Source organism: Carassius auratus, chromosome 17 (assembly GCF_003368295.1).
Source record: "Carassius auratus strain Wakin chromosome 17, ASM336829v1, whole genome shotgun sequence".
Classification (NCBI taxonomy): domain Eukaryota; kingdom Metazoa; phylum Chordata; class Actinopteri; order Cypriniformes; family Cyprinidae; genus Carassius; species Carassius auratus.
In genome coordinates this window covers 2,713,427-2,732,355 of record NC_039259.1, presented here as the reverse complement: position 1 = coordinate 2,732,355, position 18,929 = coordinate 2,713,427, and the positions used below count along the sequence as shown (strand labels likewise).

At 38.9% G+C, this 18,929-nt stretch overlaps 1 protein-coding gene across 4 annotated transcripts in view; it reads left to right on the top strand.

Annotated features, from left to right (window-relative positions):
- The window catches only part of LOC113116975 (protein numb homolog), a 54,817-nt gene that overhangs the window by 32,979 nt on the left and 2,909 nt on the right, over positions 1 to 18,929 (top strand). Inside the window, exons 3-10 of one of the 4 annotated variants that reach the window (XM_026285293.1) lie at positions 4,719 to 4,793; positions 10,001 to 10,033; positions 10,884 to 10,958; positions 11,800 to 11,940; positions 12,226 to 12,430; positions 12,520 to 12,825; positions 13,548 to 13,691; positions 14,681 to 14,827. In XM_026285293.1, the coding sequence (XP_026141078.1) occupies positions 4,719 to 4,793; positions 10,001 to 10,033; positions 10,884 to 10,958; positions 11,800 to 11,940; positions 12,226 to 12,430; positions 12,520 to 12,825; positions 13,548 to 13,691; positions 14,681 to 14,827 (1,126 nt within the window). The remainder of the gene's footprint in view (positions 1 to 4,718; positions 4,794 to 10,000; positions 10,034 to 10,883; positions 10,959 to 11,799; positions 11,941 to 12,225; positions 12,431 to 12,519; positions 12,826 to 13,547; positions 13,692 to 14,680; positions 14,828 to 18,929) is intronic. The other 3 variants (XM_026285294.1, XM_026285295.1, XM_026285296.1) reach the window with 3 other exon arrangements.

Here is an 18,929-nt window from a genome sequence, read left to right as displayed (position 1 = left end):
TCACCGTGTGTGACCCATTGTGGAACATTTTTGATATGGAAACCAGATATTGTGATAAGAATAGCTCAACAAATATAATAAGAGCACAGCCTGTGGTCTTTGCAGGTCCTGTGTTTGAAGAAACTTTGCTTTAAATATGATTATTACCTGAAAGTATTTAGCCTCTTTCACACTGCCATTGCGGCAAATACAGGGGTAAATTGTTCCTGCAATTGGTCCCTGGTCGCTAGATTTGGCACTTTCACACTGCTAGTGATGACCCGGTATATGTGCGTGCTTTCACACACAGCCCTTGAAGATCCCGTAACGACACGTGACATCAGCGCGTGACGTGTAATGTATGAGTCGAAAACGTTAGGCACGTTATACTTTCACTGAAGCAAGAAACGATCTCGGCGTCAGCGCGGAAAGTGAGGAACTAACTGATCTCTGCTTCATTACAGTTTGCACATGTGTTATCGTCGCGAATGTTGATCTTCCTTCAAAACAGCCGGTCATCACTTCGACACGGCATTAGATCTGGCTTTTGTTCACACAGCGCTCGTCCTGGGTCGAACCCGGCAATGTTACTAGGTCCCCGACCAGGGTTCGATTCGGTAATCAATCCCGGGACTTGGTTGCTTTCACACAGAAGGCGACCCGACAATGTTCCGGAAATATTGCGGGTCTGACGTGCAGTGTGAAAGGGGCTTGAGACAATTTCTAAGAATTAGCTCCTCACACACGTGGTTCTCTATGTTAAAAAACAATAACAAAAATATATATATATATAGACATGCAGTGTTAATTTTATTTGTGCAATTAAATTAAGCAGGGGAGTTGAATTTTAAGTCGTGTCTCAAAGATTATTTAACTACAAATGGGTCAGACTGGTTGATAAGCAAGTTTAGTTTTCAGTTATTTTTGATTTTCTAGAAGAAGCAATGAGATGCAAAAAAGCAAGCAAGTAAGAAATGTATACTGCTCTTCGTTGGGAGAGTTTGTTGTGCTCAGCCCGCACCGTCCTTAACCTGCTTTTGATGTGTCTCTGATTGACCACATTTACCCACAATCCCACAGAGAGAGCAAATCTTCTTCATTCTGACCATCAGCGCTCCTCTCCTCCTGCAGAGCTGCTTATTCGCCTCTCTGCTTTTAGTCTGCTGTATGGTATCATAGTGCCAGGTCAAAGCGAATTGGTTGGGTTTGTGTCTTAATGTGTGTGTGTGTGTGTGTGTGTGTGTGTGTTTGTGTGTCTGTTTGGTGTTGTGTCCTAGATTCACTCACATCATCTGAGCTCTTATTTCTCCTCCTGCTGATCATAAATAAACTCCATACAGCTCAGTGTGTGTGTGTGTGTGTGTGTGTGTGTGTACAGTGAGTCAGTGTTTTGTATGGTTTGTGCTTTTTTAGGAATACGACGTCATTGAGATGGATTGTTTTGGTCTTTGATCTTTAGGTATCACTTTACTCTTTTTACATGCATTAGAAAAGTCATTTTAATGCAGTAATACTGCTTTGTAAAGCACCTTGTATAATAACTATAATATATTATTATTATTATCATTGTATGATCTTTTGAATAATTGTAAACAGAGATTCCATCAGAAAGTGTAATGCTTTGAAACTAGTGCTGGGCAACAATAAATTTTTATTAATCGCATGGTTTTCTGCGATTAATCCCATTGTTGTGACTCATTGTGTGCATAATAATAATAAAACTGCATTAATGCATGATAAAATTATTGTCATCATTAATTAATTAATGCATCAAAGCTATAATAACGTTTTAACTTGCCCAGCCCTAATTGAAACACGACAAACATCCACTTTCAGATGTAACGAGGAAGCTGTAAATAGTATGCTTTTTGACTTTAATTACAGTTTTTTATGAAAAGATATAATGCGTTACAATGTAGGTTATGAATAATTATAATGCATTATACATAAAGGCTTCAAGTAAAGTGTTAGCATTTCAGAAAATGAAAGTTTATAGTTATTTATTTTGTTGAATATACAGTTCTAGCATTAAAAGACTGCATGAAGTGTCAACATGTCCCTTTGCAGATGCGTTTTTGATACCTGGTTTTGTTTTAACACGAGGCCTGTATTCCTGGGGTGTGTGATGAGCAGTTGACACAGAGGTTGTGTGGTGTTGAGGACACACTCCTGTAAGAAGAGCAGCTCTATGAATAGCTCTGTGCCCATTTCCAGCTGAATCACAGGCTCTGGACACCGCTGCTCTGGTGGATATAGACGGACGCTTTTCTCATTCATGCTTAATAACTGGTTCAGAGCCAGGTTAGGAGCCATGTCAGATGGAGACCTGACCTTAAAGCCTCATTTAGCAGCTCTCAAAATAAATGTCACTGGATAAATCTAAATCATTTCTGATCTTCTAATAGTCACATTTGTAAAGTGACAGTGTGAGTTTCTTCTTCGTGTAGAGCAATGTAATGTGATAATGCACTCATATATGTAGATGGTAACTTTGATGTTATATGTAGATGACTGGACTTTCATTTATTAATTTTGATTGATATTTACTTTTTTGATTGTAAAAATATCTCCTTGTATGTTCCACAGAAAAAAGTCTTGGAGGTTTCAAACTACATGGCAGAATTGTCATTTTTTGCTAATCTAATGCTTTAGCTCTGTTTTATATAGTCAGATTACAGTAGTCCATGTAAACGAAGCATTTCTAACATAACTAGATCTAAAGTCGCTGATATTTAACCCTATATATCCTTCTGTGTCATGTTGGATACACACATTTCTAAGACCTCTCTATGAGTTTCACTGTGTTTGATCATCAATAAAAACATAATCAAATGTGAGTCTTAAGTATGATCACCAGGCTTTTGAGGATCCCCCAACCTTGTTTTTAATATGACTGAATTTGTATTTAACATAATTTAATAGAAACATGGCAAGTTACTAATTATAATACCTACATTTCCTTAGTAATCCGAAAAGCGCATAAAGAAAATAAATATTTACATTCCCGAGGAACATCATAATTGACTTCAGTTATGCATTTTAAAACACATTTCCATTATAGCCTGTGAAGCTGTATGATGAATATATACTGCATGACACGTGCATCTGCACTGCAGTTTATGAGGAGAATTCAGTCAACCCTTGTGGTCTTACAAGGGGGAATAAAAATAAGGTTGTTTCAATAAGTTTTGCACACACTGTAAAAAAAAAATTATGTAGTTTTTACAAAATAATTTTGGCAGCTGTGGTTGCCAGAATTATTTTGTAAAAAATACAGAAACCCTGTAAACACATTTACTGCCAAAACAAGAGAATTAAATGTAAACCAGTGAATCCAACAAAGCACACTGCCATTAAACTGGTTTGTACCTTTAGCATACTGACAACCACCATAATAATGCAGGCGGTGAAAGAGAAAGCCACATGAAGGTGAAAGTGACATACAGCCAAGTATGGCGACCCATACTCAGAGTGCGTGCTCTGCTTTTAACCCATCCGAAGTGCACACACACACACACACACACACACACACACACACACACAGAGCAGTGGGCATCATTTATGCTGCAGCGCCCGGGGAGCAGTTGGGGGTTCAGTGCACCTCAGCCGTGGTATTGCCGGCCCGAGACTCAAACCCACAACCTTAGGGTTAGGAGTCATAGTCTCTAACCACTAGGCCACGACTTCCCCTTCCCCTGAGCTTTGATGAAGAATCAAAGCTCATCACAAGTAGCTTCGCCACAAGCAGAAGTATATATTAACTTATTAGACAACACACATGATACTTAAATAATGCAATGAACTTTAATTAAACAACTGAATATGTAACATTAAAGCCCAAATCAACATAACTGATAACTAAAATAATAAAAAAACATGATTATTTAAACAAAATACTTAAAAATGTGTCACGCAGGGAATTCTGGGAATATCATTTTACAGTTTTATACTGTAAATTATACATTGATTTGTTCTTTTTTACTTATAAAAACTGGTTATTAAATATGTATTTTAAAATTTTAACCTGTATATAGTACAGAAACTTTTTTTCTGTAGTGTTTTTACAGAATTTTAAAGTTAAAATTACACTTCTTTTTTTTACAGTGCAGTATTTTCTCTACTCTTTAATTCAAAATGGATGTCAAATGTTTCATGTATTTGAGGTCTGAGATGCGGGAACGGTGAAGAGAGAGCAGGCAAACATGTAGCATTTTATGTCAGCATTGGCGTCTAATCAGCCAGTGTTATCTTAAATAGCACGTCATCTTTTATAACATGGGATTTTGACCAAATATATTCAATCTTGACTTGTGTAAAATGTTGCAACAAGATGTTTTTTTTTTTTTTTTATTAGTTATGGTTATAATCTATATAGACACATAAGCTGCTAAATCTAATCCAGCTGCTCTCAGATGTGACTGCTGATGTCACAAACTGACAGTAGTAGCTTCTTTTACTAGGACACGGGGTAGGACTTCCTGTCAGTACAGTAGCTTCCCGCCTCTCGGTCTGACCTCAGTCCCAGGAGTGTTTTTGTGAGACACATGATGTTTTCTCTCGGAGCGCTCTGCTGTGGGTACAGGGCTGTTTCCACACATCGAGTGTCAGCGGCCACCGCTCCACTAGATCCAGCAGGAATAGATGGGACTGCGTGACCTCTTCCTGTCACAACAGGAAACCCTGAGTCACGCTTTCAGAGCTTAACTGCTGTTTCTCTGTGTGTGTGTGTGTGTCTGTAGTATCTGGGGCACGTGGAGGTCGAGGAGTCTCGTGGCATGCACATCTGTGAAGATGCTGTCAAGAGATTGAAGACGGTAGGTGTAACTTCATCGCTCACATCTCCAGTGCTGTTCCTCAGTCTGGGTGATCCATCTGAAGTGTGCTTGTCTCCTCCTGCTCTTCTCTTCTCTTCTCTTCCTCTTCTGCTGGTCTTTTCCATGCTGTCATGCATCAACAAAAGCTTTGTGTTTAAAAAAATATTAAGATGTTATAGATCATTGATAATAAATCAGGATCATGTGAGAATTAAGACTGGAGTTATGATGCTGAAATTTCAGCTTTGATCACAGGAATAACAATTTAAAACATATTAAAATAGAAAACCATTATTTTAATTTGTAATCATATTTCAAAATATTACTGTTTTTTGTTCTGTGTATTTGATCAAGTAAACTCAGCCTTGATGAGAATAAAAGACTTCCTTAAAAACCTAAAAAACCTTACTGGTCCCAAACTGAGCGCAACTTCTTTTGACTCCAAATAATTTTGTAGTTTTTAGATTTAATACAGTTTTTCTATATAGGCTTTCCTCCTCTGATTTCCACCGAAACGCTGCTCTGAATCACCTCTGATTGCATTACTACATAACCTTCCCACAAACCATGCAGCAGCAGGAGACAGTTTTTATAGTTTTGATAACATTAACATCCCAAGCCATTTAATTAAGCATTTAATGAGCATCACATTTGCAAATGTCAAAATGTCAGATTGTCTGAATAATCACATAGGCTGAAATAACTTGCCAGCACAGCCAAAAACAGGATGTCAGTGCACAGACTTTTGGGTGATTGTTTTGAAAGCTTTATTCTTTATAAAGACGTTGTTCTGGATGCAGAGAGAACTGGTATCTTATCATCCGTCATAACCTCAACATGTAAGCACACACACACACACACACAGCCCTCTCGAAAGGCGTGAGTTTCTCAATACTAAACCGAAGGATCTGAGTAGACAGACGTCTGCGTGCTCTGTGAATGAACTCCCGCTCGTCTGGGAATCCCAGCTTTCACAGAGAGTAATAAAACAGGAATTCACCTACAAGTAATTTTTAATCTACTTGATTTTCAAAACCATATGACTCTTAACCCAGAGAGTCTAAGCTGCTCTTTTCTGTGCAGTGAAAGTGAATGAAGACCCCAACTGGAAAACATCTCAAAGCAGGATTTACAGTCAATAAAGACTTACATGTTGGTCCGCCCATCACAAGGCACTCAGATGGTTTCAGAAAGCTTTGAATACAGTGTACAAGCTTTTTGGAGCTCGATAGCCACTGATCCCCAGCCACTTTCATTTCATGGAAAAGCTGCATGATGTAGTGATTACTAGATTTTCTTATTAAAAAATGCAAATGTGATTTAAAATGCCATTTAAAAAAGCTCCAGGTTTGATGTGCTTGTCTGTAGGGCTCCACAAGCTGAAATTTGTGTTGATAGATAGATAGATAGATCAAATGAGTATTAAAAAAAGATTATTATTAGCATGATAATTGTTATTACAAAAAAAGTAACAAAATAAGAGATATTGCTATTGCTTTATTTCACTTTATAATAAAAAAGAGCATTAACATATAATAATAAAGACTCTAGCATGTAATTGAACACAGTCCGCATGTATATATATATATATATATATATTTAAAAAAATAAAAAATAATGTAATAACATTTATAATAGTTTTAATAAAATAGCAGATTTGATCAAATTAAGCCAAATCACGATTTCGATTTAATTTCTAATAATCATGCAGCTGTAGTCAGTCACATGGCTCTTGAATGAAGACACAAACACACTGATCATAACTAATGATGTACGAGCTTTAACAGATAAGTCATCTCTCATGACCCTGTAACCTCCTCAAGCCATCGCTCGGACAGTCCAAACCTCATTATTTCCACATCTTATCAGCACTAATTAAGTTACCACCACTGTAACCCCCGGAGCACCGCATCAAGTGATTGGACGTGTGTGTGTGTGTGTGTGTGTGTGTGTGTAATGAGATTTCCTGTCACTGGAAGTTTACCCTCGTGTCCAGGAAGTGCATGTGTCTCTGCAGAGGCTCATCTTTATAGATGTCATTCACGTGTGTTTGTTGTTTATTGTTACTGTGCTAGCTGTAGCTAACATGATGAATGTGTGTGTGTGATGTGGAGATCTAATGCACTGCGCTCATCACGGGCTCATGTTTGGGAGAATGTATCCATGTCTAGAGGAGGCTTTTCCTGAGTTTCCCGTCTGTTAGTTTAACCTCCAGGTTTGTGAAGGATGAGAGCACACGTGTACTTCTCAGGTCACACACAGGATGTTTGTGTTTGCTGATGATCTTTGACCTCTGATGGTTGGAATTTAGGAGGCCACAAACTACCCCGTAACTTCCTGTTTTCCAATGACAGTCTGAAAAGCGTGGAACCTCTTATCAGTTAAGACTTATGAGCTCCAAGCGTTCACAAGTGAAGACAAAACCTTTAAGTCAGGATTTTAAGATATTTTTAGTCATTAAAAATTCCATTATTATTTTTTTTATAACTTTTTTTTTTTTTTTTTGGTTTTAGAAACACTTTGAGCTCTGTTTTATGTGCGAGCCTACAATAATGGACAGTTATTATTTTTATTTTCATTTCATTTCGTTTTTCACGTTCATTCGTTTTTTCTTTACGTTGCCTAAATGAAAATGCTAAATGTTTCTTTGGCAGCTAGCTGAAATAAAATGCATTTAAAGAGTAACCTCTCCTGCTATAGGCTGAGACAAAACCTTTATTATAAACGTGTCTGCAGTCAGTTCAGCGCATGCATAATATGCATTCAGTTTGCACAGCCGTATTATGTCATGCTGCATTTTCCATGTTCTTCTGAAATTAAATAATTAACGTGCTCATTTGTTGTTATCTTCTGAATGTTCCTTCGCTGCCAGCTCATGATGACACGAGGAAATGAATTGAATTACTTGGAGAGTTACAACATATTCACAGAAGTAATCAAGACTTGTGTTTGTATGTGGGTTATGTAGTAACTGTAACGACAACATTAGCTCTCAACAGTGTAAATGTAGGCTGATTCAGAGAGAAAGAAGAGCACCAGGATATTTGGCTTTCTCTCTACCTCCAGCTCCTGTATTTCTGTCTGTCCACCCTGCTCAGACTGTCCTCCTCCGTCTGTTTGCATATGTACTAAAGTGAATGCATTACGATGTTCTCTTTCTCTGAGCAGGTTTGTTGACATGAGCCATTAAGAGCATCTCGATCCTCTCTGACCCCTCAAACCTCTTTTCTAACCCAATGAGCATCACTTTCCTTCTTCTGCTGTGTATGAGTTTACACGTGCGGAAACAAACCGTAACTTTAACTCGTAACATGTAACCTCCGCCTCTTTCTGTGCCTTAACTGAAGATGTGGCCAAATAATGGCTTTGCTGGTCATGATCACTTGAACTGAAACCCAAACCTCAGTTAAGGGACATGAAGCCAGTCTACACTCTTAAAAATAAAGGTGCTTCACGATGCCACAGAAGAACCGTTCTGTTTCACCTATGGTACTTTGTGGTGAAAGAAGGTTCTTCAGATTATAGAAAGGTAAGAAAGAGACGGTTCTTCGTTATTTTTAAGAGTGTAGATGAGAGGAAGTGAGTCTCATGTTTGGTGAACCGTGCACTTCTTGTTTTACAAAGGCCACATCCACACCATAAGATTTAGGAAATGTATTTGAAATAAAGCAATCAGACACACACACACACACACACACACACACACACACACACACACACACAGTGGTTGACATAACTGCTGCAATGCTCTGGAGTCATGTAGTTATAAACAAGAAACATGATGACCAAACACTTGTGTGTACACTCTTAAAAAGAAAAGTTCCCCAAATAACCTTTGAGCCAACAGTTCTTTTTGCTCCAAGAACCTTTCGTTTTTAAGAATGTTTAAATCTAACAAAAAGGTTTTTTTTTTTCAGTTTTTTTTTTTTGCTATGAAGAACATTTTGTGGAATGGAAAGAACCTTTATTTTGAAGAATGCACAGAATGGATTGCTTTTTTAGCTGCAGTGATTATTTTAGCATCATGGAAAAAATAGAATAGTTTGAAATTAGTTTTTAATTAAAAATTTTGTTGAAGCCTAAATATTATTAAATATAAATTTATTTTTTTATAAATGGTTTAAAGGTTGTCTGTAATACGGCTGGTGTGTATGTGGCTGAAGATGCGGTGTGTTTGTAGTGAACACTGACTCAGGATCAGTTCTTTCCCTGATGTCATGTGAGGTCAAACCTGCTGCCATCACTAACATCATAACACCATTCATTTAGAAGAATAGTTCACCCAAAAACCTAACTCTGCCATGATTTATTTACTCACCCTCACCAAAACCTTTCAGTGCCTTTTTCGTACATGCAACACAAAAGAGGACATTTAGTAGCATGTTCAGGCTGCTCTTTTCCACACAGAGAAAGTGAACCGAGACAGAAGCTGTTGCGCTCAGAAAAAGCACCATGAAAGCAATCCGTGTGACGATAGTCAAACTAATCATGATCATTTTGTTGGAAAATTATAAATGCTGTTATTAATTACGATTTTCAGAAATGTATTTTAACGTCTCATCAGATTTATTGCATTATAGAAACTGGTAAAACCATTAGAAGCTCCTCAAAAGCTAAAAACGTGCAATTCCAAATATTAATTACAATAATTCCCAAATTATGTTCATGTTTTTCTACAATCAACCGTAAACATACTCTGCACTATTCATGATAACTAATAGAGGATAGCTTAATCAATAACTCAATCGACTGAATAAAAATTAAATAAAAATGTTGCAGCTTTGTGAGTTGCATGGTCTACTTTTATAATTTGTCATTTTTGTAGCTCAGCAGCATCCCTCTACTTTTATTGAATGGAAAAGAGCAGCGTACACATTTTTCCTAACATCTGTTAGAGAGTTATATGTGTTCAGAGCAACACGAGGAGAGTAAGTGAGCCACTGTTCCTTCGAGAGGAGTGAAGTAATCAAACTCTTAATACTAGCTCAGTAACATTGACACACTCGTGGTGAGTCTGACGGCTGATTGGGGATCTCCTCCTCCTCCTCTCCTCTCCATACTTCACCACTCTGTCGTTCCTAACCATCTAAACCCATCAAACCAGAGTCTGTCCTGACACGCTCTCACAGGACGTTGTTCATGAGTTCATTTGTAACCCTCTCCTGCCTTTTCCTCCCACAACATCCCCTTACCAACCTCCATTCCAGGACAGAAAGTTCTTCAAGGGCTTCTTTGCAAAAGTAAGTTCTGCTGTGTGCATTCATGTACCATCCAAAAAAATGCTCTTATGCAAGTACATGAACTCAAGCGCTTCTAGTTACTGAAGCTTGATTTTCTGTCTTTGTTTCAGTCCTCGGTTTATAATCCTAATGCCAAACCATGAGACAGTCAGTGTATGTGCAAGCGGGGCTATCCCATGACTACATGTAAGAAGTGTAGGCTTTTCTCTGATGCAAGGTGTAATTCACCTCTAGAGGGCGCTGTTGCACTCTTGCAGTCATTCTTTATTTAACCAGTTTTCCACACTTTGCCAATTCATCTGTAAAATCAGCACATTGGTCCGCCTCTGCTCGAGTCCTGAGATCTGAATGCATTTAGATGTGCGTTTGTGTGCTTGCATAAGAGTAAGTTTGTGAGTGTGTACACTTAGATTAGTTTGCTCCTAAAACACGTCTGGAGCAATAGAAGAGTGTGTGCATAAGGGCAAGCTGAGATTCAGAACTCATCTTGTCTTCTTTCAAGTAACGAAAGCATGTGTGTGTGTGTGAGAAATAACTAATTTCTGCACTTAGGTAAGTGTGAACACTCACAGCTCCCTGAATCAGGATTGTGTGTGTGTTTGAGTGCTTCACTTCTACCGTTTCTTTCTTTCTCGCGTTATACGACATGCAGCCTTCTCCTAACACTGCTGTAACCTTCTCAAAACTTATTTGAACTGTCCTCTGTTTTCAGGTGTTGTTGATAGATGAAAGTGCACTTGTGTGAAAGAGGGTGAAGGGCCTCCACGAGGGATAATCAGGTCTCTGTTTGTGTGTCTCTTTCCCCGTCCGTCTCTCACTGTGTGTGTGTGTGTTGTGTGTGTCCACACAGGCGGGTAAGAAGGCCGTGCGAGCCGTGCTCTGGGTGTCTGCGGATGGCCTGAGGGTCGTAGATGACAAGACAAAGGTACTGAAGGACTCTAAACTGACCGATGATGATCCACCAGATAACCACAGTACTGACACATACAGCAGATTACAATGAACAGTTCGCTGTTGACCATATGAATGACCAGTGAATTCAGATGGAAATTTACTAATTTACTTACATCTGTGATCCTTTTCCAGTGGAATGATCGCTGTCTGATTCATAATAACACTTTGTTGGATGTCAAGACTTTGAGTAGGATGTGAATCACACTGAGCACATTCACGATGCGTTTTTAATGCTCTTATGTCACTGAAAGCTTCAGTCCCATTCATTGCAAATGAAACATAGAAAAGAGCATCTTTTTTTGTTGATGAAAGGTGTGTTTGTGTCCTGCTTAGTGTTTTCTGACACCTGCTGGTCAGAGTCAGTTATTGCTGATCGCTGCATTGAAGGCCGGCTGGATCTTGGTCTGACAGATGATGGTCCACTTAGCTGCGTATGAATGCTGCTGGATTTTTAAATATGTGCCAGCTTTTACCTGATGCAGATCTTCTCAAATGCGTCATGAAAATCATTTTTAAATCTGTTTTTCCACCAAAAACATTTGAATGTTATTCACAGCCATAAATATTTGTATCATTTATTTTCCTGCTCTATAATTTTTTTTTTATTAATACTCTTTTCATATTCTCCTTTTTAAGATGTTGTAAAATAAAAATAGTACTTCAATCCACATACGTGAACATTTTCTCAGTTTTGGCCCCCAGGCTTTCCTCGGGGTTTGCATTTGGTCTCTTTTGCTCTCCTTCTGAAGACAGCATCACCACAGATGAGCTGATGCATGTTTGTTCACTGAATGATATGCATGTGTTCCCAGGATCTGATTCTGGACCAGACGATAGAGAAGGTTTCCTTCTGTGCGCCCGATCGTAACTTCGAGCACGCCTTCTCCTACATCTGCAGAGACGGGACGACGCGCCGCTGGATCTGCCACTGCTTCATGGCCGTCAAGGACTCGGTGAGAAGCTCGTATCCGTCACACACTCTCCTGGAGAGACTTGGGACTTTTAATTTTTTTATTTTTTTTTATCGCCAATCAAGTTTTAGGTTTCAGGATTTGGTGTTGTTTCCAATAAAATATGCATGAGCCAAAAGTAGTTGAAATATATTGCCTGATCAGATATCTGATTACCTTAATGTTGTGAAAATGTTTCATATTTCATATAGTCACATTAAACCCACCATCCTTGGATTCGTCTGAAAGACTGTGTTTAGTATCTGTCCTGTTTGGTGTCGGTCTCAGGGCGAGCGTCTGAGTCACGCGGTGGGCTGTGCGTTTGCTGCGTGTCTGGAGCGCAAGCAGAAGAGGGAGAAGGAGTGCGGGGTCACGGCCACCTTCGATGCCAACCGCACCACCTTCACTCGCGAGGGATCCTTCCGCGTCACCACAGCCACGGAGCAGGCCGAGCGAGAGGAGGTCATGAGACAGCTGCAGGACGCCAAGAACGGTGTGTGTGTGAGAGATTTAACACTAACACTAAAAACACACTGGAGGCCTGTCTCAAGTGACATGCGTTTACCGTTCCTCTGTCTGCAGACTCTGAGGGGGTGTTGGGCGGCTCCTCTGTCGGCGTGTCTAACCCCGGGGTCACCCTCGCTGGACCCAATGGCTCTTCATCCTCTCCTCCTCTGCCCATGAGCACTCTGGCCCCTCAGGAAGCCAATCCTCACGCCATCCCTCGACGCCACGCCACCGTGGAGGCTCTGGCTCGCCAGGGCTCGTTCAGGGCCTTCCCTGCGCTCAGTCAGAAGACCTCTCCCTTCAAACGGCAGATGTCGCTGCGCATGAACGAGCTGCCCTCCACCGTGCAGCGCAAGTCTGACTTCCCCATCAGAAACACCGGTGAGGCTCTGCAGTCTGCCTAACGTCTGCTTAATATTGTCCTCCTGACAAACCTTATTTAGGAAAGCTTATGTATATAGCTTTAAGATGATGTATGATTCTCAATAAAAAATAAAAAAAGACACTTGGTCCATGGTCACAAATATTTAGTCTTTAAAAGAGTACAGAGTTTAATGACAGAATTGTGTGTCTACAATTAATTTTTTGAAATACAAACGCTAGCTGTAGCAAAAACATTGTTTATGAGCTGTTTATTTGACATCTTTCAGCGGTTGAAACACTGATTAAGTGATTACATGAGACATTTATTTTGTGCTATAACTAGTAGTAAAGAGGAGGAGATGATCTCCCATGTGTACTGAGGTACTACAGCCATCTGTCATTCCTCATTGTTTGAGTTTCATAATAACTTTGACAGAATTTGAAAGGCGAGACTTCCTATCAAAAGTAGTGAGGTAGTTAAGCGCTTATTGTGATCATTGGATGGCAAATGCCCTGCAAATGTTTGTGGAAATGTTGTTCATGCATCAACTAAAACAGCACACACTAGAAGATTGATTCTTGGTATGTACGAGCCGATATCAGTTAATCAAAATATAATCCGCTCTACTATACCAGATGTCCTCCTCTCTTTCTCCTTCCCTCTCTGTAGCTCAAACTCAAACAGTGTTCTTCTGTCACCTTCAGTAGTGAATGTTGTGCTGTGTGTTTGTGTTTGTTAGTGCCGGAGGTGGAGGGTGAGGGCGACAGCATCAGCTCTCTGTGCACTCAGATCACATCCACCTTCAGTGGGGCTCCAGAAGACCCGTTCTCCTCCGCACCGATGCCCAAACCCACCTCCTCCCCGCAGTCACCCTCAGCTCCAGGTCAGCTACACCCTCACACGCTCCACAGTTTACAAAGACCAGATCTGTGTGTTATGACTTGCACCACTAGCCATTTTTTCTTTATCAGAATGAATGTAAACATGCTTTTAAAAAAAATAAATTTAATCAGAATTTGATATATATTACCATTAATTTCAAAACTTTTGATGTTTTTAAAAGAAGGCTCACTTATGCGGACCAATTTTATTAGAAAAAACTGTAAAATATCACTACAGTTTGAAATGATTGTCTGTTTGAATATATGTTCAAATGTCATCTATTCCTGAGTTTCCAGCATCATTCCTCCAGTCTTCAGTGTCACATGACCTTCAGAAATCAGTCTGATGTTGATTTGCTGCTCAAGAAATTTTTTTTATTATTATTATTACCGTATTTTTCGGACTATGAGTCGCACCGGACTATAAGTCGCATTTATTTACAACCAAGAACCAAGAGAAAAAACATTACTGTCTCCAGCTGCGAGAGGGCGCTCTTGGCTTCTCTTGGTTCATATCTCTCGGTTCATGTCAAATTCATTTTGATAAATAAGTTGCACCTGACTATAAGTCGTGGGACCAGCCAAATTATGAAAAAAAGTGCGACCTATAGTCCGGAAAATACGGTATTATTATCACTGTTGAAAACCGTTGTGCTGCTGAATTTTTTGGAAAGCGTGATATATATACAGTACATAAACTCTTTGACAGCCAGCTAGTAAATTTGTCACCCATCTCCATTACTAATTCAAAGTTTGTCGTATTTATTGATGACAGAAGAATTTTCCTCCTGCTGTCACCATACTATAAGCACAACTATAATCATGTGATTCCAGACTAGTCATTACAGACCCAGAACACTGATTACCTGCAGAACTAATCTAATTGTGTTCGCAACCCCTAATGCATGAGTGTGTGTGTCCTATATGTTAGCACTCTGTCTGCTTGTGTCCTGCTCTGTCTCTAATCTTCACGTCCTGTCTGCTGCTGTAGTTAATGGTGCAGTTGCTGCCTTCCCGGCTCCTAGTGTCACTGTAACTGCTGTGCCTCACTCACCCGTGCTGCCGCCCCCGCTGCCTGTCCGAGAGACTAACCCCTGGGCCAAGACCCCAAACAAAGCCCCAAACACAGCACACATAGGTAAGAGCTGGGCTTGCTGCCACAGGAAGTGCTGACCATGCAGAATAGTTGCTGAGAAACTCATTTTGGTTGTAATGTAAGGCCAGACCACTGTGAGCAGCTGTGGCATAAAGGGCTTTTCAGTGACTTTACAAGTGTAAGCATGCATCAGAATTGTTTTATTCTAGATGCTGACTGTAGTTTGCAACTAAACAGACAGTCATGGTCATAATCTATTTATGCTGTAGGGTCAAATGCTGTAGGGACTTTTTCTGACGAAAGAAAAACATTTATGGTGATACAAGTCAAAGTATTAAATGTTGTATTTACCGAGTAATCCACATTTAATCAACATACCTACATTTGGTTATTGACATTTGAAAATGGGTAAAATGAAAAAAATTTGATGAATAGGGCTGTATAAATAAGATTTCAAAGGAAAGATTGTTTAGAATGAGAATCTAAAAAGATATTAAAATATAATTAATAACGTTTCGAGATAATAACCTTTAGGAAAATAATATTTTATGGCTCTCAGACAGGTATGTTCTATGCAATTCTGTTGATAGAAAATCACAAGATATTTCTAGTTCCAACATTATCTCTTTAGTTATTGATCTTTTTTTTTAATCAGCTGTATGCAAAATGACCCACATTTGTTTTTTGAAAAATGCATTAAGATCTTCATATCTCTGGGAATTAATCATTGAAGGCTTTTGAAAGGAATATACTTAAATGAAGTTTTATAAAAAACCTAAAATGTTATATCTAAAAGGATATTAAGAAAGCATTACTTTACAGGCATGCAAAAAAAAAAATTTTACCGTCTAAAAACTTCACATTTTTTTTAACTATCAATGTTTGCATACAATGAAACAAGATTTATAAAGTCAACAGATTTGACTAATAAATAGACCTACCAATCTCTGTATAAAAATAACATGATGCTGGCATGCTGCCATCTTTCTAAAGTCATTTTTACATCATTTTTCTACAGAAAAAAGGGAGGTTTCCAAAATTCGGTTGAATTGACATGGAATGACCCTATAGTATTTGTAAATGTATGATTTAACAAAAATAAATGGCTAAAAAAAAATTCATCATTCACCATCTTGTTTGAATTATTGTATAAGAATCAAAGAATGTCTTGTCTATAAAAGTATGTCTTGTAAGAAAGGACTAGGTATTAAGAAGAGTTACATAAAGAGAGAGTTATATGTAGTGCAGTAAATCGTGAAAGAGAACTGAACGAGGCACTCACGCCTCTGACAGGAGGCTTTTTGTGTGTGGCATTTCGAGATGTGGACTAGCAAAGTAAAAAAGACTTAACTCTGGTGCACTACAAAACAGTCCACTATGTCTTAAAGGCCGTGTTGCAAGGTAAATTCTTTTAACGAATATGTGCAATTTGCTTGTTGGTAATAAACAATTAAACTGTTATCCATCGATTTTATGTTGTTGGGTATCACAAAACGGAATATAATACGAAAAAATAGGTACTATCTTACAGTGGTCTCCTTTCCCACACAATGCATTGCATCACGTCACGTTGGGGAGAGAATTTACCAAAGCCGCCTTGAGAGCATTGAGAGTGACTAGAGAGACGAGAGTATTCAGATAGCGCAGAACGCAGATTATAGATAAATAGATAAATACATATATATAGATAGATAGATAGACTAGATACAGTATATAGATAGATAGATAGACAGACAGATAGATAGTGAGATAGCGACCAACAGCGACCCAAACGCACTCACTTCCCTACAGCACAAGCTTTCTAACGCAGTTTACATGGGACGGCACCCACACAAGCTCCTGTCAAACACAGCAACACACACGCGGCTATGTTTGCAACAACATTTTCACCAGAAGAGATAAACGCTTAGAAACGTCCATATAGCTAGCATGATGCCTTTTATTTCTAGATGACAAAGACAAAGTTTACCAGTTCTACGACACCATGACAAAGGTTACCGGTACTTCTCTGAACTAACCTCATGATCACTGCCAATAGATATAAAGAAAACATAGATTTTTCACTCCGTGCTATTCAATGACAGTAATAAATAAATAAAATTGTGTGTGTGTGTGTCATTATTGTGCACTGCTGCTCGTAAACTAGCTCCAGTGCTCATTGCTGCGATGCTAAATGATAGCAACTCACCAGGACACTTCACCAACTCTCCACTCATTCTCCTCGGACCATGCATAGGCTTTGACGGACATCAGTTCTTGGCAATTCCTCATTTGCCCTCTCACGACTGGCTCGATCGAAATTACACGGCTGTGGGCCATCATACATGTTTGCTCTCGCCACCTCTTCCTCATCCCAGTCAGTCGCTATAGTTCTGATGCTACGTTCCAGGCAGGTTTTTGAGCTCGTAATCACTATTTCATACTACTACTAATGACTTTGTACCATTCCAGGCAAGTTACGCCAAACTTTCTGAGCGCAAGGAATTGTAACTAGATTATTTATTTTATTGCATCGTTGCATTGACCTAAATCTTGAGTGATTTATGTACCCATTAATCGAAAGTGGTGTTTAACCTGCAACATGGCCTTTAACTGAACATAAAAAGTGGAAAATCTGATATCAATATATTGAGTCTGTGAATTAGGTCTGTCTTTTGTCTTTTTTTTCTGTTTATATGTTCTTTATCTGTTTGTTTGTTCTTAATGTTTACTTCTCTAATAAAAATGTTTAAGGACTTGTATTAGTAGGGGTGTAACGGTATGCAAAAATCACGGTTCGGTACGTACCTCGGTTTTAAAGTCACGGTTCGGTTCATTTTCGGTACAGTAATGGAAAGAAATGCAAACATTAAACTGCAGGTTGTTTATTACTATAAACTTTTATTTTTACAATTTTTGAAATACTTTTTAATAAAATGTATATCAAATAAAAAAAGAATAAGAAATAAAATACTGCTGCAAAGTTCTTCACTAAATAAAATACTCTTAGTCTCAAACCAATATCATATAATAAAATATAATGAAAAATATAAATAAATAACTATGATTACAGTGCAGCATTACCAGTCCCAGCTTTTAGGCCTGCTCATATTTAAAAAATATATATATATATAAATTTTCCAAAGTGTAAAGTGCAGTATCAACAGTTTCAGTTTTTAGACCTGCTCAGATTTCGTTATTGCGTTGGACTGATCAGAATTAAGAGCAAAGGTCTGTTTAAATGCCGACGGGAGCTGCGTTTGAATTACAATAGTTTTTTTTCCTAGTTGTAGTGAGTTCACACTCGCGTGATGCCTTTTGAAAACCTTAGGCCGGTGACACACTGGCATATTGCACCTGTCAAACATAGTCTATTTTGCCGTCAATACTGTTGTGTCCTGGCGGCTGCCTTGCGTTTTCTGTCTTGACACACCAGAATCGTGCCTGACGTGCCGCTGGCGCACTGCTGCTACTGTAGGTGACATAGAGGGAGACCGCTGAAAAACCAGGCTCTTGTCTTCATGACAACAATATCAACTTTTTGTTACACACCTACGCCTACTGATAAAGGACACCGTCAACAGTATTGACGGCAAAATAGACAATGTTTGACAGGTGCAATATTTGAAAATCGATAATTGTTTTATTTTTTTTTTAAATTACATTTATATCTGAATTTATGTCAACCTATAGACTTTCAAATATCAAAATGTCATGAATTAATATGTATTTGTGTACAAAATTACATATAAACATATTTTCCTATTATATTTTACCTGGAAACGCTTCTAACATGCGCGCGTGTCGCATGAAAAATAGGCGTCGGTTCTTTTTCTAGCATGCATGCGTTTTCCGCATGGCTCAAGCCGTGCCTGAGACCCACGTCTCACGAAGGCAGTCTGCTAGCTCTAACCTGTTAACATGGGAGCCGGATTAAAAACAGACACGCCACGCAGCTGAGACGCTTGCGCCACGCATCCAGTGTGTGGCCGGCCTTAGAATCACCTGCAGGGCGGGATTTTTGCTGAACACAGAGATTTCCGCCACTTAATATGTTCGTTTGGAAACACAAAAATGTATATGTTCCACATACAAAATATTGCATTCGGTCATTTGGTACAAACGTGCACTGTACCGAAAGCCCTGTACCGAAACGGTCCGGTAC